The sequence below is a fragment of the Hippopotamus amphibius genome, chromosome 13 (genome assembly GCF_030028045.1).
Source record: "Hippopotamus amphibius kiboko isolate mHipAmp2 chromosome 13, mHipAmp2.hap2, whole genome shotgun sequence".
Taxonomy (NCBI): domain Eukaryota; kingdom Metazoa; phylum Chordata; class Mammalia; order Artiodactyla; family Hippopotamidae; genus Hippopotamus; species Hippopotamus amphibius.
The window spans coordinates 97,908,848-97,931,881 of record NC_080198.1 but is presented as its reverse complement, the minus strand read 5'-3'; the positions used below and the strand labels follow the sequence as shown (position 1 = coordinate 97,931,881).

General features: G+C 41.5%; 1 protein-coding gene across 1 annotated transcript in view; it reads left to right on the top strand.

Moving 5' to 3' along the window:
- The window catches only part of TAPT1 (transmembrane anterior posterior transformation 1), a 60,216-nt gene extending 38,149 nt beyond the window's left edge, over positions 1 to 22,067 (top strand). The window contains exons 6-14 of the mRNA XM_057705166.1: positions 917 to 1,014; positions 1,193 to 1,262; positions 6,757 to 6,837; positions 9,215 to 9,324; positions 10,732 to 10,791; positions 11,177 to 11,245; positions 14,208 to 14,284; positions 17,404 to 17,564; positions 19,873 to 22,067. Coding sequence (XP_057561149.1) covers positions 917 to 1,014; positions 1,193 to 1,262; positions 6,757 to 6,837; positions 9,215 to 9,324; positions 10,732 to 10,791; positions 11,177 to 11,245; positions 14,208 to 14,284; positions 17,404 to 17,564; positions 19,873 to 20,090 — 944 coding nt within the window. The 3' untranslated portion in view covers positions 20,091 to 22,067. The remainder of the gene's footprint in view (positions 1 to 916; positions 1,015 to 1,192; positions 1,263 to 6,756; positions 6,838 to 9,214; positions 9,325 to 10,731; positions 10,792 to 11,176; positions 11,246 to 14,207; positions 14,285 to 17,403; positions 17,565 to 19,872) is intronic.
- Positions 22,068 to 23,034: the final 967 nt, after the last annotated feature.

Sequence of the window (23,034 nt, the reverse complement as noted above, 5' to 3'; positions counted from 1 at the left end):
GGAGATTTTATTTCTCCCTCCCTCACCTCCTGAAAGCTTTTCTTTTGGAGAGTAAGTGCTTTACTGTATAGCATGGTGTGCACGTGTGTGTGTCTACGTTTACACACACATACATACCTGCACTTAAGGTCCATGTTGGATCAGGACATGTTCACAGGAATGTGTCATGTGACTTTTTTTCTGTACTGTCTCTGAAAGAGCAATGCTTGAAAGAATTGGATTAATATTTGGGAAGTTAAGGGACTGTGCGAGAAAAATTTCTATGGAGAGTAAAAGCTTGTTCCAAGTATAATGGAGGAAAAAGTTACTGTTCTAATGTAAATAATCTTCCATATGTAATATGAGTACAATTCTGCAGCTTGTGGATGTCTTCAAAAATGACATCTGAAGAAGAATCTTAATTATCAGACATTTCTTATTGTCTTACATTCCCCACCCCCTGAAGAACCAGAGAGGAAAATCAGTTCCAGACTTTTACTGTGTTCTTTTCTATTTTAGAATGCAGATTATGTTAATTCACAATGTATATGTCTAAGTCTCTTCTTTCTGTATTTACCATAATTTATTGCATTTACTTAATAAACTTTTCTGAGAGCGTGTTTCCCAAGCATTCTTCAGATGCCAAAGACCCAGAAAGAACAAGACAGCTGTTTTCCAAGGCTCACGTCTGAGTGACCAGTCATTTCCGCGTTTGTTTGTCTCATGTGGGTTGCGAACATCTTATCCCATCAAATTTATATCAACTGTAGCTAATAGGGAAATTACAAAGATAATAAAATACTTATGTAAGACTTGATTTAGAAAGCATAGTCATCTTTTCTTCCCCATTATAAACTTTCAAGATTTTATAGCATTATCTATTAATATAAACTGAAAGCAGATTTCAGTTTTTTCCCTTGACGTCACTAACTGCTAGTCTTGCATGCAATCCTTATAATGGTTCAAGCAACAACCCTCAACGTGGCCTTTAACTCGCACAACAAGTCCCTGCTGACTATCATGATGTCTAATAATGTAAGTATGAGACTTTATTTCATGTTTTTGAGGTTATATGGTCCTTTAACAGCAGTATTCTGAATGGGATAAAATTATCTTTTCTAAATGTTATTTATTCTCTTAAGTCTTATATGTAGCGTGTCCGTTTTTAAAACTGTGGTAATGATAAAGATGATATTTGTGCTTGCTATTTCAGTTTGTTGAAATTAAAGGAAGTGTTTTCAAGAAGTTTGAAAAGAACAATCTTTTTCAAATGTCAAATAGCGGTATGTACAATCAGATTCTACCTGCAGCTTTATGCAGTATTATTTTGCAATTCATTCTCAAGCTCTAATGTCATGTTTCCTGTGGGCTATTGTTCCTTTGACTTACACTGTGCTTTCTTTTATTCTCTCAACATCTTTACTAAGTTTTTTTTTTAAGTTATTTTGGTTATTGTAATCTCAGGATGTTTACAGGTATTTATATAGCACCTTACCATACTTTCAGGAGCTTCTCATTAATCAAGAAATTTCTCGGGAGCCGCTGATATTATTCCATTTTACAGATGTGGAAATTGAAACACAGAGAGTAATTTGACTTCCCCGAGGTCACTCACTTAGCTACTAAGTGAAGTCAGGGAAGAATTCTGATAATAAACCTCAGATTGGCTCTTTAGTTCTCAGCATTTCCAGTTGTGCATTACTGCCTCCTTTCTAAGAAGTGTGCGGGCACAGAATTTATCCCCAGAAACATTCTCTTACAGTTATGATAATCAGAGCAGCGCAATGTCTTGGTTCCCGAGGTGTGGCCCATGGGACCCTGGTGGGGAGTCCCAAGACCCTTCCAGGGAGCCTGCACAGTCAAAACTGTTTTCATTATTTATCTCTTTCACCATGTTGCCATTTGCACTATAGTGGAAAACGGGCGAAGCAGCCTATGAGAGATCACCCCGCCCACCAGAATGGTTGGTCCCGTGGCTGCCAGAGTGTGTCAGTGACGCCAAGGGTTGCCTGGCACTGAGGCAGGTGTGACACGCTGCAGCTGCCCTGGGAAGCCTTCTGGCGGCTTCTTACACAGCCACACATTCACCTGTCCTGTAACTCACCATTGGGGACACAGCTTCACAAAAGCACTTGTACAAGAGTTGTTATGGCAGCTTTATTCATAACGCAAAACTGGGAACAGCCCAAATCCTCCTATGAAGAAGAAAGTAGGTGAATAAATTTTGGTATATCTACACCGTGGAACGCTCCTCAGCAGTTAGAGGGAACTAGTGTATATTCAGCTGTATGGATGAATCTTAAAAGCCTTATGCTGAGTGAAAAGAGGCCAGACATAAGTAAGTACATACTGTGTGATTTCATATTTATGAGGTTTATGATCAGACAACATTAATTTATGATGATAGAAGTAAAAGAGTGATTGCTGGTTGGGGGTGGAGGTTGACCAGGAGGAGGTACAAGGAAACTACTGTAGTGATGAACTGTTCATATTTTAATTATGGGAGTGGTGGCCCAGCTTATGCATGCATCAGAACTCATCAGATTGTACACTTACAAGTAGAAGTTCACTGTACATAAGTTTTGCCTCTCTATTAGACAAGGAAAATAATGGCATGTGAATATATTAAAGCAAAGGAATGTTTAGAGTTATAGGAGATTTGATAACTAGGCAAGAAACAAAAAGAACTAATGACAAACTTCAGACAGTCCTATGGAGCAGGGATAGACCTTAGATCTCAAAGCTTGAGGGCGGTTTGTGCTATGTCCTTCTGTGCAGTAATATTCTTTCAAATGTGTGCTGCCAATTGAAAATGAAGGAGGAGAGGAGGGTTAGGAGGGAGGGGGGTATACTACAGGATTTCTTCTCAGCTTCAGGAGTTAATTATGGAATATATTGATTCAACTTTAAGAATTTTACTTGTAGCAGAAATCATATTATTTTTATTTACACTAGCAACCTGGTTAGAGTAGGCACTCCCTGTAGAGCTTTAAACTAGACACGCAGATCTTCAAGTTTTAAAGGTTTTCAATCTTTGTGTGTCGTGAGGAGGAGATTGTGAACAGTTTTCAGGCTTGTCGCCAGTATGTTGATATAATTAATATCTCTTTTCCTCTCTTTCACAAACAAGTCCCCAAAATTATAATCTCTTGGCTTAGAAAGGTTAGGAATTGAATATTTCAGTCCTAAGAAAACTCTGAAAACAACGGCATGTTGATCAAGCAGTGCATGTGAGTTTACAGAGAAATTCAAGAGTATATTTTGGCTTAAAATGGTTAGTAATCAGCATGAAAAATTTTGCTTTTTGTTAGAGGTAAAATAGTTGTTACAGTGCAGGGCAATCTGCATTGTTCCCCCTTCTATCTCCCTTCAAGTTTTATAAGAAATTAGTTTTACCCTAAGGTAGCTTTTAAACCCTGTTCCCAAGTAAGAAAAAGAAAAATCTCCCTCGACAATCTCACTAATGTTGCGTGTGCTGCTCGGATGTTTAAGGAATAGGTGAGGAATCAGTAAAACCTGCTTCTCCCGCAGTGACTCGAGTTTACTGGCTCCTCTGCGGGCGCTGGCGGCTGGGAAATGCGAGCCGGTCCACAGGGTGCTGCCGGTCACACCCCAGGGCTTCTATCCCTGTGAACTTCCCTGCGAAACAGCTGCCGTGTGCACGGGGTCAAGCCTAGCACCTCACGTAGTTTAGTGTCGAAAACTTGGTTTGGAAATTTTAGTGACTTCATCCCTTTCAGTTTTTTGCCTGACTGTACATTTTCTTTACAGGAATTACCTGAGGACACACAAATAGAGTTTAGTTAATAAAACCCAACTTTGAACATTTTGTCCTTTCTTCCGCTTCGTGTCAGTGTAAGCCGCAGCTGAGTATGGAACCCTAGACCGTTCTGATTTGGGTTCTTAAAATGACATTTTTTACATAGCTTCTAACCCAGTAGCAGCGTGAACTGTACGTTCAGAAAAGTCCCTGCAGGGGCTACGCTGGGCTGAAGTAAGGTCCCAGCTCAGGGTGATTCTAACTCGCAGCACAAGCCTGTGTACCTGCGCTAATTTGAATGGCTGTTGGAAATAAAATAGTCACTCATTGCACATTTAAAATGTGACTATAGACATGTGAAAGTATACCCCTGTTAGTGGTAACTTAGAAGAGAAAAAGCAGCTTAATGGTGTGAGTGTCAGAAATGTTGTTAAAGCATTAATCGCCAGTGTTTTTAAGCTCCTAGTAAAGATTAAGAGAAAGCATTCCCACTTTGGTAGGAGTTTCATTTTTTAATTAATGTGGGACTTCAGTCCAAGTCAAAACTTTGTTCTGAAGATGAGATATGATGTAAATATGTTGTGGATTGCATCATTAATATCGTAAATAGATGAATAATTCAATCCACAACATATTTACATCTTATCATAATTAGAATCTATTATTCTTCTCAAAATGGTATTTCCTTATATAGGATTTTATTTTGTTGTGGAGAAACTGTGTCAGAATTTTGGACTACTTTAGTAATGCTCAAATTTTAAAAGTCAAATCTCTGTAAATTATTTAAATGTACAAAAAATAAAGTTGTGAAAGTATAAGAGTGAAACATAGTGGGTTTTTTTAAATACTCACATAGCAGCCTCATTTTCATAGTTAGATTGATAAATGAGTGCTGTTTTATTGTATTTTTAATCTTCAAACTCACCACCTTTCACATCCCTCCTAGTGTAAAATTGCATTTATCTACCAGAATTTATCAATTTTTATTAATCCATACATTTTTTTGAAATAGTCTGCTTTTCTAAAATCTGTTTTACCTTAAATATCCGCCTAATAAAATGGAGTTTTTCCCCTTTTATCAGTGTTAGAATTGAAATGATTATAGGTTTCCTCTATGCTGATAGCTACCGTGTGTCCAAGAATCAGATATGATCCATTTAAACACTGCTGTTGTTTTTGTTTTATTATATTAGAGTTTATAAAAATTATGTTGGCTTATCACAAATAATATTTTAAATTTCTCAAGGCAGTTTCTTTTCAAACAATTCTGCAGTGAATCAAGTCTGTATCATACATCCATACCTTGTGGAAAGGTTAGAAATAAGTACATTTGTTTGCTAAATTTGTTAATGGAAATTAGAAATCCAAAGGGCTTAGCACACATATAGTTGCAGCTTTGTGAACAACTGTACAGAATTCCAACTGAAGGTACATGGACAAATTTAACTAGTCCCATGAACTAAGTCCCACAGTTAACTATACGTAAGCAACAGAGAATACGTTTTATTTCCTATTATAATGGAAATTATTCTGACAGACTCTTCTCAGTTTCTTCTAACCTATACTCCCTTTTGAAATCACAGAATAAACTGAAAATGTAACCTAGAACTAGTCACAGCATCTGTGTGAAACACCCCACAGCACCCTTCCTTGCAGTTCCGGGATGCCCTTCAAGGGGCCCGCCTGTGCTCTTCACCTTGAGACTCTCTGTGCTGTGAGCTTACACCCAAAACATGACGTTTCATAAGAAATAACTCTACAGTTTCATAATAGAACAGCAAATCGTGCCCCCCAGCCTTTGAAGAAGTAAGGGTGCAGCTCAGACTCCTCACGAATAAGGGCTATTGAACTACCCTAGAAAAGCGGTCCTGCTGCGAACTGGAGAGAGTTCAGGAGGTTAGGGAAGAAGACACGTGGGAAGCGCCCGCTCGCTTACAGAGGCCAAGGTGTAGCCGTATAAAAAAGGTGTAGCTGAATAAATGAACATAAATTAAAAATATATATAAAACAGTAAAAAAAATTAAAATTTTAAAAATAAAGAATAAAAAATAAATTTAAAAAAAGGTTTAATGTAGCTGAATAAAAGTCCACATCACTTGCTGTGGAGTGACAGGGAATGGTGGAAGTAAGAAAGGAGGAGAAAAGCAGTCCCAGGAAGGACTTCAGAGGGAAACTGAAACGCAGAGGGCTGCAGGGGGTCCCACGGTGTGGGTTATTAGGGAAGTGACAGCAGATGTACACAGGCTTTTGAGATGGGCACTATACGCGTGCGCGATGGCTTCTAGCCACAGCCCCATTACATAGACCCGACACGTGGGTGTACCAGACTTAGGCAGACATAGATTTATTTCATTCCATTTCCTGGTTACATAGTATCTTAGACTCTGATAAGAATTAACAGCTTCAAAAGTGAAATGTGTGAACTAAGCCTTTAGCAGGAATTTAGTGGTTTGCTTTTATTAAATTCATTCAGACTAAGCTCAGAATACTTACTAATTTATGGTAAATATCATCATTTTTGTCTTGTTTTATTCCCCTAAGTTCCACATGCACCCTTAGTAATGCTGTTGTAATACTAGCACTTTCTTAGCTGAAGGATTCTTCAAGTCAGTACTTGTATACTTACTATTTACCAGATCGGAAATAGTCAGGGAGACAGACCCAAAAGTCTTGTATTTTACCCTCTTCTATTTTTTTCTTCTTCTCTAAAGTGAAAACAGTTTCCTTACGTTCCCAAAGACCATTGAAGGAATCTGACTCAATCTGAGCAGACTGATGGTTTGAATATTTTTTGAAGTGTGTAGAAAACTGGTATTTCCATATGAGAATTATGTTGGTGAAAGAAGTAAGTGGCTTACCAGTGTAGCGCCACCCTATATATAAAATAATATATTTATTTTACAGATAATTACATATATAATATAATTTCGTGTTCTGACTGAAAGAAAGCTATTTTAGATACATACTATATTATTATTTATATATACTCTACTATTTGTATGTTAATTTTTTTTCAGATATTAAAGAACGGTTCACAAATTATGTGCTTTTGCTAATAGTGTGTCTAAGAAACATGGAACAGTTTTCTTGGAATCCAGGTAAGTAACTCTTAACAAATATGGTGCCTTCCAATTTTACTCTTGAGCCAGAAATCATTCTCTCCCATGGAATAAGATGAGTATTGCAGAAAACTTCAAAAACCTTTAGCTGTTCCACATTTTGGGTGTTGGAAATGTCCGTTCCAGTAGGATGGAGTGAGTCTGCTCCCTGTGATGTGGTGGGAGCCAGACCACGTGCCACAGTGTCTGACCCATCATGTCCCGTGAACCACACGGCACCTCTGGAGCTGCGTACCCAGTGTGTGAGTGGACCCTGCTGAGCGCTGCAGCTTCCAGGCCCCTTTAGTGTGCTGTGGTTATCTAAATACAGTCAGATGTTTTTCACTTTAGGGCTTCACCAGAAGAACTTTTACTCTTTCCTAGAATTTATCTTTTACTCATTCATTGCTTATGAGTTAGCATTTTGAATAAAGATAAAGAAATGTAATGTAAAGCAATGAACTTTGTTACTTATGCATCTCTGAATCAAGGCTGGCAGGAAGTTGGGATTCCATGAATTTTTATCAGTCATTCAGCCAGCAGACATTCGCTGAGTGTATGTTACATGCTGGGCACTGTGGCACAGGGAAGAGGACTAAGATGTGTGTAGGACTCACAGGCTAAAGAGGAAATAGACAGGTAATTATGATGCAGTCTGGTGTGCTGAAGTGAGCTTGGTGGGAAGTGATCAGGTATCTCAAGTAATTTGAATTTTTTATGTCTGATATTTCTGTATAACCTTGTTCTTAAGCATCGAGATCCTGCTTTGCAGTTTAATACCCCAAATACCTTGCATGTTATAGGCATTTAATAACTTCTTGTTAATTTATTTTGATTCATTGGTAGTTTTCATGTATGTGTGAAACATCAGAAACAGATGTAGAATGATCTTGGAAATATATTTCCAGAAGTTATTTTCTTGTAGAAACCATAAAATCAAATGATATATCTTACAGTGGCATGAGGTCTCATCTGAATAGAGCCAAAGGCTCCTCGAGTTGTGGTAGCAAAGCCCCTCCTCCACACAGACACCTGGATTCTCTGCGTAGCTGATTCTTGCTTGGTAACTAAGTCAGCTAACAGGATGTCCATGAGAGGCAGTAGCGGGCGTGTGTGGCTGGTTCCAGCAGAGCCCACGTGGGATCAGCAGTCCCGACACTGCAGTGTTGTTGTGCCAAAGGACAGTAATCCCTAAACCTGCTCACAGCCAGGCGTTTGAAGTCGTGTACTCATTTGTACTTGACTTTCAACAAATTATCTTAGTTTTCTTTGAGGGTGTGATAAGAGGAACACGTCTTTGTGGGTAGATTCGTCACTCTTTCATTCTTTGTTTTTTTGTTTGTTTTACGTTTTTAAAATTTTTTTAAACCAAAATACCACTTATGGAAGCTTACCCTAAATTCCCAAGGTGGTGAATAACATAAACACAGTACAAGCTATGCTGGGCCCATGGCTACACACTTCAGTCATTGTCTCATTTAATTCTCGTAACGGTGAAGTGTAGATGCTTTTGTCTTGTAGATGAGGAAACTGGAACTTAGACAGTAGCCAACATCAGCTAGGCTGTTTATTGTTGAAATAGGTTCCCTGACTCCCCAAACCTCAGCAGGATGTGAAACATGAGGCTAAGACAGCCTTGCCGTGTCAGCAGGCCAAGCCCCAGGTGTGCTCTCCCCACCCCACCTGCCAGCTGCCCAGGTGCCGGGTCGCCACAGGTCCCAGTCAGCATTTCTAACCTTTTCTTGCTCTGTCCCCCTTTATATTCTTCTTCGAGGTCTAAGGAGGTTATCTGTTTGCATTTTTGTATCAGGTACTTGGTACTGAATTGATATTTTAATAAATATGGTAAAGGTGAGCAAATCTGACAAAGTGCATCTGTGTGACGGTGAAGTTCATGACTGAGCAGCATCTTTAAGTCTTCGTGATCAAGGAGGGAAAAATGGTTGTTCAGTTGACTTCGGCACGTGTTCCTACTAGTAATTCACTGTCACACGGAGGCAGCCAGGGAGTTCTACCAGGAGCCTGCTTCGTTAGCCATCCCGCCCGTCGCCCCGTGCTGGTCTGGGAAGGAAGCCAAGGGCTCTGCTCACCACTGTGCCCCCTTCAAGCAGGGCCTGGCACAGAGAAAGCACAGAATAAATACGTGTTGAGTGACTTATCCTTTATCTTGATAAAATGTGGCTCTTCTGATAATGAATTAAAATATGGCTCTTCTGATAATTAATTGAATGCTGGTTCCCTCTCTGTTACCACTTGTTGAAAACGTTATCGTTTGCCCTGTGGAGAGTGCAGGTTTCTATGGTAACCTGTGACAGGATATTGTAGATTCTGTTCATATTAACCGTTTGACTTGTCTCTCCTCTCCCCTACTTTATAGATCATCTCTGGGTGTTGTTTCCAGATGTCTGTATGGTGGTTGCATCAGAAATTGCTGTGGATATTGTAAAACACGCCTTTATCACAAAGTTCAATGACATTACTGCAGATGTATGTATTTTAATAAGCAATTCAGTGTTTGGTGTTGACTCCTGGTTAATATAATGTTGTAGAATAGCAAGTTGAAATTTACTGCATTTATGAAAATAGAAAAGTACTACTACTTTAAAGTTAGAATTATAAGTTTAAATTTCTAAACGTAATTATTCTACTGAAAGTACATTATTTCAATATGAAACAGTTCTGGTTCTGTACATTTGGGTGGAGGTATAGATTGGCCAGTAGTTGAGATCAGGGTGTCACTAACTCAAAACCGTTAGAAACTGTTAATAACCATCATAATCTGTCTCCTTAAACTTTTTAAAATCACATTATTTCTGTTTAAAACATTAGATATCAAAACCTCTCTCTCCGACGAGATTCATGTTTTATATTTAAAAATTGATTCTTTTTCTGTGATTATGAATAGGTTTGTGATAAGTCCCAGAAGACAAGAGCCTTATATTTTTCTAGTGAAAACATTTGCTGGAACTTTGAGAGATCTGGTTTATATTATAACCAGGTTCTCTGTAGGATTTCCAGAAACAGAAATGCGGCTGTAGGCTTCTTGTAAACGACACGCAGGCGAGTTTCTAGTGCAGTCCTCACTCCTCCCGCAGGCCCAGCGTGAATAGTCATTTCCCCAGGTGTCGAGATTTGGTTTGGGATGTGCCTTGTCTTACTCTGGTGCTTATTGTTTTATTTCAAGAGGCAAAGAATTAAACTGTAATGCAGTTGCAGCTGCTACAATGTGATGATTGGATTATGGGGTTTCTGAATGCTTTAATATACTTGAAGAAAATATGATTTTGTACTTTTTTACAAAGCCCTGAGAAAGTAATTTTACCGTTTACTCTCTTGGCTTCCTCAAAACAGGAATCCCTTTTCATGGGATCATTTTCTCAGCAACTTCAATCAAAACTGGTAGGCTTGGTTCACATGCTTAGTGCAGTTTTTAGTGGACATGAGAGTTTATGATTGCCTTCCTAACTGCTGTGTTCTCTAACTCAGCCCTGTATCATGTTGAGCATTCATTCTCCTAAGAGGGCTTCATTCTCATTAGACAGACAGTAATCATAACTTTTAAACTGTTCATTTAATGTAAAGTTTCAGAATTATTTTCTGTACTTAAAAGAGCCACTCTTTCCCAAATTCTAAACTCTCAGCATTGTAATCGTTGAATACTTACCCCTGTTTAAGAGAACCCTTTACAAGACCTGTGAACATACCGGTTGGGGGAACTGAGGCTGTGTTTAACCCTTATTGTAGCAAAACGAATAGAGAAAAACCACCCAGATGTCCTTGGTTATTAGCACCTTCTTCCTGGCTAGTTATTGAACATCTTATCTACAGGGTAAATCTTTCTGCCCTCTATGTTTGCACTATATTACTTAATATTTCATTCTCACTTGTCTTTAGGTCTACAGTGAATATAGAGCCAGCCTTGCTTTTGACCTTGTTAGCAGTCGACAGAAAAATGTGAGCATTATATCAAAGCCATAATCTGAAGTTAACTAAACAATGGTTTAATTCAGCATGGGATATTAATTAAGGGAAAGCTACATAAACTTCCTATTTATCTATGTTCTCAACACTAAATGTTGACAAAATAATAAAAATAATACTAATACTTAACATTTCATAGGGTATGATTTCTGTCGTGTTATAACAGTTATGCAGCTTTGTATTTCAGACTTCTTGTGAACATTTAGAGTGCCACACCATTTTACTGAATTACGTGATAGGTGCTGGGTTCTCTTCTTGCTCACAGCCTCACCTGTTTAGAACGTTTGCTGGTGGTGAGGGAATTGTACTTCTTAACTGCTGTTGAAGTCCTGCAAACCCTTTCTCCTCTTCTGTCTAGGCGTACACTGATTACAGTGACTCCGTGGCACGGAGGATGGGGTTTATTCCTCTCCCACTGGCTGTTTTGGTAAGTCCATACTTTCCCCTTTCTGTGGTGAGGTGGCCATCGCTGCAGAGTGTTAACAAATGGGTTGTCAGCCAGCTTCCTTTAAAAGGACTTCATATAAAAATTAAAGGCGCATGACTTAGGAGGAAATTTTGTTTTGAATTATAGTATTTTCTTTTTGGATTTTGAGCCATCCGATAGATAAATGCTATTCAGGCGCTATTTTATGTGATGGCTTTCCTAACAAGGAGAGTATTCATTCTTGCTTATTCATTGACAGTGATTTTTCTTTTTGAATGGATATACCTAGAGGTAGGCATTGATGTGGCCGCTGTAAGACATATGGTGGAAGTATAAGTTGATCCAGCGTTCAAAAGGGCACTGTGACAGTGTGATGCTTTGATGAAGTAATTCCAGTTCTAGGTTTATCCTAAGGAAACAGTTGTACAACACACTCGATGATTTATAGGCAAGGTTATGCACTGCAGCGGCATTCATAGTAGTAACAATTTGGCAACAGATGAAATAGGTTAGATAAATATGATAGGCGCAAATGAAGACATATTCAGTATTCATTATAAGTACTATTTCTTAAATTTTTTCCAAAGTTTTTACAAGGAAATTTTCTACTGTTATACACAGGAAACATCATATATATTTTTAAATAATAGCACTAAAGTGTACTAGATCAACCAAAAAAATCAACTTCAGATATTTTAATGAATTGCTCAGAACAGCCTTGCAAGTAGTTACTGTAATATTTAATTAAGAATGTAATAATGTTCATTAAGAAGATTTGCTGGCTGCACTTATATTTGATTGTATTCCTGTTTGGCTACCTATCCTCACATCGAAACAAATGCAGCCATCTTTTTTTGTCAAAGGATATCTGAAATTCTATGAGACTCTGCATCTCATAGAATTAACTAAGAGATGGATAAAGAAGTTGTAGATTATAGTAACTGTATTTTTGACCAGCTTGCCTAACTTTTTTTTAAGAGGATGGATGATTAATAGACTTAATGTTATTTAAACTTCAGCGGGACTCTTCTGATAGCCACATCCTAAATGTTTTCAATTGTATTAGTAGCTTGTCTTTATCATATACTAATTTGTCTTTCTTTTGCTTGGGAAAAGGAGCGGCTAGAATTTTGGCAAAACAGAAAATATTTAAAGAGTAAAATTATTTGTTAAAGGTTTAAAAGACTGATAAAATAGAATTTTAAATTTTTCTACATTTGTTTTATGCAACTGGACAAAGGATACATACAGTGTGAGAATAAACCTAGGTTACCTGACTTTATTTTTTTTAAAAGGTTGGTTAAGTGGTTGTATTTAAATGTGGCCCTGCTTTGCCAAATAATAATTATCTAGTAACTTATTTGCCAGGAAGCTATTCATAATTGGTATGAATTTTTTAAATTAGTGTTTTTAGATTTTTTTCTTCAATCTTTGTTTTATTTTTTAAATAAGTTTTCAAAGTTGTTACACAAAAAGATTTGTTTAATTAGTAATTGATTAGCAGAACACTTCTGGGAGACCCCGTGTGCTTTCACAGGGGATTGCGTAGCCATGCGAGGATCCAGCAGGTTTCTTTTCCAGCGCTTTTCTTGAAGAGTGCCCGAGACAGCAGAGCTTTGGTAGAAATCTCGGGCCCTGAAGAATAACCTGAGGCCTCAGTAACTAAGATAATTCTTAATTAAGGCCAAGAGTGACCGTGTGTCCTTGTAAATGTTACCTCAGGTCCTAGAATGAATTCATATCCAAGAAAAGTAAAAGAAATCATATGTTTAGGTCTCAAGGAAATTAGACTTGGAACAGATGTATCTTAAAGTTACCTAATAATATACTGGATAAAAATGAAGTCATTTAAGCCCTGAATGTGATCATTGGTTTGCCTTTCATATTAATGAGTAAAATTCTAGAACCATGTTACTTTCCATCACAAATGTCTGTACGACAGGTCATTTCCCCACTAGAGACTGTGACAGAGATGAGGACTTCCATGTAAGTTTCCTCATCGTGAAACTGTATTGAGTATATGGCATTCCATTCTATCTGTCTCCTCCCAGTTGCTCTTTTATTAGAAGCACATTTAAAATGTCATTTAAAATGTATCTTATGATATTTATTTAATTGAGACCCTTCCGTTTGATGATAACATTACTAGATAAGGTCAATTACTTTTCCCTGATTTTCTATTTTCACATAGCAGTCCCCTTATACCCTAATATATGGGCACGTTATTAAGCTGAACCTATACTGTGTAAACATTTTCCAGCAACGTCCCACCAGATTTATTCAGGAAATTTCCAAGGTTAGTGCTGTTACTCTTATGTGTCTGTGAGAAAAGTAAGAAAATAGGTGTTTAATCATAACTATACAAGAGGGACAGAAGGCTTCTGGCCTTTAAGTAATTAAGTCTGTGATACTATTTCGTTTCTTTAAACAGTACAGACCTCCTGAGGGTTGCCTTTTCTCTCTTCCCCTGCAAGTCACTGGGGGTTCTTCGAAAGTCAAAGAAAAAAGGACAGAAAAAGCAGGAGTGAGGAAAATGCCCAGTAAATGCTTTCAGCTCTGGTAGGGACACATGTAGTAAGATGAATTCAGTTGTATTTTCCAGAATAATTTTTATTTTAAAAATCAGCTGATTTGCATCTCTGTTAAGTACAGGTAAACATGTCGCTCATGAGCTGGGTATAGTGTCTGACTTTAGAGTCAGCAGTTGGATGTGGCCTTAGCCACAGGCATCCTGGATTTGCCTAAAGAATCCAAATCTACCACAAAAGGTTTCACAGGCAGCCAGATTCTGACAGGAATCAACAAACCTAGAACTGCTTTGTTGGATTTAGACAAAGGCCACAGGTTTGTGCCCAAAGTGTTAAAATCAGCATGGAGAAATCTTTATTTAAATATTAACTAATAACTCTGTGTTTGTATGTTTTGTTTATGTGTTTTGTTGTTTTGGTTTGTTTCTGGCTAGCTCATCAGAGTTGTAACAAGCTCAGTTAAAGTGCAAGGAATCCTGTCTTATGCCTGTGTCATACTCTTCTATTTTGGGTAAGATTATTCTTGAATGTGTTTTTGGTTTTACAGTAAAGTATAAATGCAAGCTGTAATGGAAGTTAATAGCAACTAAACCATCTGGGGCCCATCCCAATGGTCCTGGGGATCTCCCTTGATAGCATGTATCTCCAGTTGTATTTGGGACTCCGTTAAATTCTAGTTAAATTACATCTGTTGTTTAGTAGTAGTATTAATAGCACTTTAGATTTTATTTTAATCGTTTAGTGAAACCACTTAAAGCCCCTTTGGCTTAGGACTTAAGTTTCACTCATGTTTTCTTTTATGGTAAAATCTACCATTGTAATCAGGTGGTGTTCCATGTTTTTAAAAAAAATCTTTGTTTCTACTATGTTTGCACGCTAATTATTTATCACACTCTAGGCCTATGTCATAAAAACTCAAAGGAGATGCAGAAATATATCATTTCTCCGGCCTGTGACTGGTTAAACTTTCACCTTCAGACTTGTTGGTTTCATGCAGCTTGTATGTTGTTGGCAAAGACAAAGGGTAACAAATTAACAACTGAAACACTTTAAGATAGTAGTGAGAGGTATGAAGAAAATTACACAGCCAGGTGTTTTTGCCACTGCTGGTTTATTCACGACTGAGTTTAGGATACAGCAGCCCCGCCTGGCTTTAGCTTTACTTACTTTGGGAGAAAGGGACCCCATCCCTGGTCCCTGTGCTCGCAGGCGATGGTGCATCGGGCGGCAGTCAGAACTAAGTGTCTCGGGAGAAGGAAGTGAGGAGAGGATACGTGTAGCAGTGATGACCTCAGCCCGAAATTGACCCAGAATCTGCCCCTGGGATAAGGTCCGCTTTCCACAGACACCTGGGTGTTTCCTGTGCCACGTGTTGCGTGTGTTTTCTGTGCTGCTCTCTGCCTGGTAACTGACTCAGCAGGTGCTCCAGGCATCTGTCGCAGGAGCCCAGGAGCAGTCACTTTTCACCGTCCCCACCAAGTATGTGAGTTACAAATAAGCTTTCCACACCCTCAGTGCTGCGTTCAGGCTGCATAGCCAGCATCAGTGATGCCTAAAGCAAGATGTGGTTCTGATCAGATTGTGTACCATTTACTGTTTGAATGGACATAGAAATGCTTTACTGTGTTGAGGTAACTGTCGTCAGTTATTTCCATTAAAAAACATGAGCTGCTCCTTTCTTGGCACAAAAACTCACACTGCCTCCGAGGTTCTTAGCATCACTCCTTGTTTACCTCCGCTCTGCCGGGCAGAGGCTGTGGCCAGGACGGCCGGCGGTTCTGCAGACCCCGAGAAGGGCCTGGTCTTCAGCTTCAGGGCAGGGGAACCACTGGAGTCTTGTGAGCACAAGAGGGCCAGATCCACCTGGCTTTTTGCAAGAGTCACTCTGGCTGTTGTGCAGAGGATGGACGGGAGTGTAGCAAGGAGAGCAGCAGAAGTCAGGCTGGGTCAGGAAGCTGCTCAGTCGTTCCCAGGAAAGGTGACCACAGCTGGAATTGGGTGGTGGCCACAGAGAGCTAAGCATCTGTCAACTAGGGATACGTTGAAGGTGGAGGTGGACAGGACTGGCTGATGGACTGACTGGGTGTGAGGCGGGAGGGGACAGGAAGCATTAAGTATGATCACAGCAGGTGGGGCCAGGCAGTTAGGGTGATGGACTTGCCGTCTACTGTGATGAGGAAGCCTGTGAAGACAGACACGTGGGGTTGGTTTGCCTTGGTTTTCTGGAGGGTCGGGGCTGGAATCGAGAGTCCTGTTTGGATTTTGTAAGCTTGAGATCCAACTCGACATCCCCTAGTGGTGTCAGAGAAGCAGTGGAAGGGCTGAGAAAGGAGGTCAGGGGGACGTTGGGGCTGGCGGTAAACCTGGGAGAGAGATGCACGCATGGGGAAGGTCCTTGCAGCCTGGGGTCCAGGTGAGGCCCTCGGTGCTCCGGAGTGGGGAGCGGGGAGCGGGGAGGCCGGGGACAGTGAAGGAGGCCTGTTTGCTTCTTGCTTTGGCCTCCTGCCCAGCACCGCCCCCCCGACTCGCCCTCACTGATGTGTAGTTCCCTGTTGCTGCCGGGATTTCATCTCAGGCCTGAGAAATAGCCACCACGTCTCCACTCGCTGTAGACAGGCCCTGGGGCCCTTGGTGTTGTGCTACTTAAGGGCCCTGTTTTTGTGAAGATACCAGTGTGAAGAGTTTTTTTCAGAATTTTTGCCAGTTTTGTTTCAGATGCCTAGAAATGTTATGTACCTTTTGGCCCAGAAATCCCACTTCTGTAATTATAGGTATTTTGGAATTTATCTTGGAACACAGATTTAACATACGTTTTCTTAACCAGAAACTTCTTAATAGAAGCAAAATATTAGAACTAGCCTAAGAACCCAGAGGCGAAGGGCTCTGAGGGGCTTCGTTCTGTGATAAGCAGTATAGTACAGCATGGTGGGACCATTAAGATGATGCCACTGAGGAACACCAGCGGTTTGGGAGAATATTCGTGTTGTCTTGTCATGTACAGCAGCGATGGTAATAAAATCACAGCGCTGGTTGGCATTTCTATGTCCCAAGCACTGTTCTGAGCACCTTACCGAAACCAGCTCCTCTGTGGATTTCCTTGCTGAGAAATCCACTCAGGTCCACACAGGCTCTGAGCAGTGGCGTCAGGATTCGAACGCAAACACGTGGCCCCCGGAGTCCCTGCTCTGGCTCTGAACTCCGCTCCCCTGCTGCCTTCTAAAGAGACCCCATTCCTGGACAGCGCGAGAAGTACAAATAGACGCACATTCAGCGCAAAAATGACCGAAGGGTAATATAGCAGGTGTCACCGTGATTTGCACTGGAGTGTGGCCTCATAAGTTTTTGTTGTTTTTCATCTGCATTTGCTAAATGTATTTCTTTCCTGATAAGAGAATACATGTTAAACAATTTACAGCCAGGTAAGATGTCTACATGTGATTTCTTCTTATGATGAGAACTAAGGTGTGTTTCAAAAATGTTCCCCCGTGGTAAAGAAGCCTCCAGAAACTCGGGTTTTGCATAAGGAACTGGGCCCTGTGGCGCCTGGGTGGTCCCCTGTCCCCCGCCCCCCGCCTGCGCGGTGACTGAGAGGGGCTCCCACAGTGGTTGGTTGTTTCTTTCCGGATTTAGGTTGATTTCCCTGAAGGTGCTGAACAGCATTGTCCTGCTGGGAAAATCATGCCAATACGTGAAGGAAGCCAAAATGGAAGAAAAGTTGTTTAACCCTCCCCCAACCTGCACTCCCGGGAAACCGTCCAGTAAATCACAAAATAAATGTAAACCTTCTCAAGGTAGGTCTGCTGCTGCTTATCACTGCTGTGAATTATTATCTAAAGAATTAATTGTCTGAACTCTACTTAATAAAAAAATCACTGTTCACTCAACATTTAGCAACGCTTTCAAGATTGGGTTTCATTTTGCTTAGCTGTCAGTCTTTGATGTTTGTGCTGTGGGTCGCATCAGAGACGCCCCTGACGCGGTGCTCCGCGCTTTTTCACTCATCCGTTGGCTGTTCAGTAGGTGACGATTGGGCACCTGTCACCTGACAGGTGCAGGGATACGGCAGCGGGGAAGGCAGGGCTAGATGGTTGGGAAGAGGGTGAGTGTCCGCTGGCCCTAAGTGCTGTGGAGGAAACGAGAGCAGGCTCGGGAGCGGGACCGTGGTGGGAGCTGGGGGCATCCCCCAGCTGCGAGGAGCCGGCATCCGGGCACAGGCCAGACGTCCAGAGGCCCTGGGTGGGAACATGCGTGGCCTGACAAGGGACAGCAAAAGCCAGGGAGGCTGGAGTGGCCCGATCCCAGGGGAGAGGGACTGGAAGGGAGTCCTGGAGGCCGCCCAGGGCCCTGCAGGTTCTCATGAGGCTCTCGACGTTTGCTGCGAGGGAAGGGGTTGTTGCAGGGCTTGGAGCGGAGGAGTGACGTGACCCAGAAGGGGAGCCCAGAGGCGGAGGCCAGTGGGGAGCTGCGTGGCTGAGCGTGTGAGGGGCGGCTGGCCGGATTCTGGGTGGATCAGCAAGAGCGCAGTTGTGGGAGGGGCGTTGAGAGTGATTCCAGGGCTCCTGGCCTGGAAGAATTGGAGGAAGACTGGGGCGGTGTGTGTGCCCGGGAGAGTGTGTGATGCGGGAGACACAGAGGTGAACGAGTCGTGTGTTAGGCTGGCAGGGGGACAGCACAAGTGGGTCATCCAGAGAGGGGCGCTTCCTGGGGCTGAGAAAGGTGAGAAGAAGTAGGCCCACGTGAAGATGGGGGCGCGTCAGGAGAGGATACCAGCGCGGGCTGCATCGTGGAGGCCTGGAGAAGAAAACTAGCGGGTCAGTGTGCCAAGCGTCAAGTTTGCTCTGGAGGGAGCAAGAGATGAGACTGGAGCTGGGCCAGAGGCCCGTGTGAGGAGAGAGCCGTGCTCATCACGTATGCTTTGTTTTAAAGTAAAGTAGACACTTAGGATTAGCTTGGAGATAGTTTTTAATTATAAAGAACATACAGGTACTGTTGGTAATACGGGACGGCTACCTGGGTAGTTCATATGGCTCCGTGTGTGTTCTGTCAGGCTAGGCCCCTTCAACACCTTAAGAAACGAATAACCATCGGTCTTGCTTTCAAGAAGCCTCCAGCCTAAAGAGGGGACAAAACCCGTAGCACATAGCGCAGTTCAAGTTCACAGGATCCAGAGCCCTGTAATGCGAAGGGCATCTCAGGCGAGTGCCTGTGTGTCTGGTCAGGATGTGGTGGGGGTCAGGAGACCCAGAGGCCATTCGGGAAGATATTGCAAGGCGGGCAGCTCAGGACCAACTTGCGTATGAAACGAGGGGCTGGACCTCAGGACGGCACGGAGTGCATCCTGTTCTAAAAGAAGCTGAGGACCGGGCGGGAGGGATGAGCGGGAGGAATGCATCATTGTCTCAGCCGTGGCAGCGGTTGCAGCGGTGTATCTGTGCGTCAGTACTCGTCTGATTATCCAGTTTAAATATGTGCCGTTTGTGGAGTCTCATTTTTACCTTGATGAAGCTGCTCTTGTAAGGGCTGAATGTACGATTCAGAGATGGGTGGGCCCAGGCGCCCAGACCACTGTTCCTCGGGCCAGGCTCAGGGTCCCCGTGGCCCAAAATAAACGTGTGGGGCTTTGTTCGTTGGCTTGTTTTTACCTGTGATTTGGACTTCCTGGACGTGGAATGCTGACTGCGTCTAACGTGACTACACAGAAGAGGTGGGTTGGAGTAGAGTCTGCTTAGCCCTGCTGTCCTGAGTTTAGGAGTCAGTGTTCATTTTTCAGGTCTGGCAGCAGTCATATTAGGACTCGGTTATAGAGGAGGGGGTTGTTACGTAGGAGTTCTGATCTTTCCAGAATCAGGTCACAGTGTTATTTGTGTGAGGTGATCCACATGATAGCTTTTATATAAAATTTTGATGAGGAAACAAGATAGTGTAGCCTCAGAGTTTCGTTATAAACTGTGAGGCGTGTGCAACATGCTGTTGGCTGTTATTTGCTTTATCCAGAAGCATGGATACGGGACACTTTTTTCAGTGCCGCTGTGTCGTAAGCTCGTGGTTATTGTAAGTGGCGGGGCTCTTTCCTCATTAAACAGATCTTTTTTTCCACAGAAGAAAACCTGTCTGCTTCGGTGACCAGCCAGCCTGTTCATCACAAGGAAAACGTCATACCACTGCTTGTGACTAGCAATTCCGATCAGTTTCTGACAACTCCAGATGGTGACGAGAAGGACATAACGCAGGAAAACTCTGAATTAAAACACAGATCCTCAAAGAAAGATTTGCTCGAGATAGACAGGTTCACAATTTGTGGGAACCGAATTGACTGAACGCTGCAGCTCTGGGTGCCAAAATGCAGAGTCCCGGGCAGCCAATGCTGTACCACCAGGACGGACAGATGCTGAACATGGCACTTAAATATTTATTTAAGAACTTAAATTATTGATGGAAAGCAAATCTCAGTGTCCTCCTTCCAGTGACATGGTCTGGCAGAAGGCTGGGTCACGTGAGTTAGCCAGCAGTGGCCTCCGGCCTTGACTCTCTGGAAACCTTGATGGGCTTGGTGAAGCGGCAGAGTCACTCCGGGCCCAGCGGGAGCAGCACCGACAGCGCTTGGGCTTTGCCAATCTCTGCTTCCAGAAGATCGGAGTTTGCCGTGAGTCCTCTTCAGTGTAAGGATGTACCTGGAAAACCGCGAAGCTCTTACCACGATGCTCCCTTTCCAGCCTCATTCTGTTTCCACAGTTTTCAAACGTCACTTCATCTGCCAAAGCATTAAAAAAATAATAATAATTGAACTTAAGTCAAGATAAATGTTCTTACCGCCAGAATAATCTTTGAAGATGTATCTGAATTAATCAGAATAAAAAGCTACTTAAATAAGACATGATGAATAGTAGCATTTTATAGAGGGGAAAAAAAAACCCTAAGCCAGTTAATTTAAAAAAATATTAATTAATGAAGGTTATGCATCACTAAGAAAATGTTTCATAATTTTTCAGTTTACTCTTTAGAGAAAAACATGAGCTGTGTATTGTTTAATTGCAGTGGATAAAATAGGAATTCTCATACAGAAAGGTATGCTGAAAAAGCAGAGCAGTGTTAACTTTAATGTATAGTTACCTGGTTTCACTTTAAAATTAATTACGTCCTAAACTGTTACAGTAAAAGGATTTGGTGTCAAGCAGGCTGAAGAACTGTCAATGTACAGAGTTCAAAGGTGTCACCTTTAACTGGGTTTTACAAGTAACGGTTTTAAAGTCAGCCTTCTAGTGGATGGGGTATCGTCTTGTTTGAGCTTCTAGAATGCACTGGTCTGTCTGTCTGTCTGTCTGTGTGTCTGCTCCCGGGCGGGTCTGTGTTGCGTGGGGAGGCGTGGCTCTCAGGTGCGCCTGTGCCGGAGGTGGGCAGGTGTGTGGGGAAAGGGAAATGGGGTGTTTGGGGCGTGTGGGTGGCTCTCTGGGTGTGAGCAGGTGTTTGTGTGGCAATGTTGGGAACCGCCACCAAAAGGTGCTTTTGGGTTTTGTGATCAAGATTCCATTTCTGCTTAATGACCATCATAAGATGGGTTCTTTTCCACCACATTTTATCTTGAGGAACCTTTCTGCATTTTTATAAAAATTTTACAGGGTCTAATATCAGAATGTCCGGTGTTACCATTAACTCTTACTCCCTTTGATGTTTTCATTTCGAAGTTCAGCTCTCGTGCTGATATTTCCAGCATGTGATATGCAGAAGGTAAATTTTAGCTGATTTGTCTGTTTCCTGGGTGAAATGTAAAAGCAAGCTTTAATGCTTTGGCTTGTTCCTCTGAAAAACAAAAGTGAATTTTAATGTTTTTCATTAAAGCTAAAGGAATCTGGAGGTTAATGTTCACATAGGGTAAAAAAGAAAATTACACAGAAATGCTTTTGTGAAACCAGGAATTATTTTACGTTAAAAAAGGAAAAACTTTGAATTGCTTTGTGTATGTTTCAATGAAGACCTGTTTTAGAATTAGGATTCTTTTTTCCATCTTCTCTTTATCACCATAAGGAACAGTGTCCACGAAGAATGGGAATAGTTTGGGGAAAACTTTGCCAAACATAGCCCTGATCAGAGCAAAAAAATATGATTTGGGTATATCTTTCAATTCAGCTTGAATTACTCTGTTACTGTGCTGTCATTTTTGAAAGATTTTTTTTTTTTTTTGCAGAGTATATTGGGAGCTTGGAATGATGTTCATTTTCTTCTGTTAAAATGGCATTCAGTACTAATTTTATAAGTGCATCTTGTGTGAAACTCAATAAATTCAATTTTATAATCTTTTTTAAAAAGGTCACTGAATTTATTTTAATAATATTTGCTACTATATTCAGTGGAATGAATTTCCCACTCTATAATAAGAATTTCCTTCCAATTCACAAATGGCAGGACTGTCTAATTTGAATTATTCTTTTGGTTTTAATGGGAGAAATGTTTGATATTTGCCTTTGCGGGGAAAAAATAGGCTGAGTCTTGATCATACATCATTTAATATCTCTCAGCAAATTAAAGTACTTCATTTTGCAGGTGTTTTGAATGTCACACCATGTGCTTTTCACATCTGGGAGTCAAGTTTAAGACAGTACTTTGGTTAAAAAAAAAATCTGAGGTACAACATAAGTCAGACTCATAGCTTTTTCTTTGGGATAGATGTTTAAAAACCAAGAGTCATTCAGAGCATGTCCAGGTTTTCTTTGTACTTTTGTGCTTCGACTAGCCTTTAGACTTTATACTCCCCATTCGTACACATGGACGAAACTTGTTATGGTTAGATTGTCAGAAATTTTCCTGCCATCCCTGGTAACTGAGCAGAGACGGATATAAAGTCACAAAATAATTTAAAATCACTGCATTTTGGACTGTTTTAGTTCTATCTATCCTTTCAGCAAAGATTTATGAACACTTTCCGTGTGTCAGGAACCGCTCAAGCTGCTGGGGTCAGCAGTGAACAAAGTCCCTGCCCAAATACTGCTAGGTGTCCACCAGCATCTTCTGTGGCATAAGCATGGACTCGTGGCTGGGCGCCTGGCTGCCTCGCTGGGGACTACATTCCCGAGCCCCTCTTGCTGTTACATGTGATCCGTGACTAATTCTCACCGCGAGATGGAAGCTGAAGAGTATATACCATCACGGGTCCCCTACACCTCTCCCTTTCCCACCAGCTGGAACCCACAGAAGGTGTAGGCTCGCCCCAGCCATGCAGGTAAGTGCACAGGGCTCGCTGGAGGGCAGAGTCTCAGCAGGGAAGGA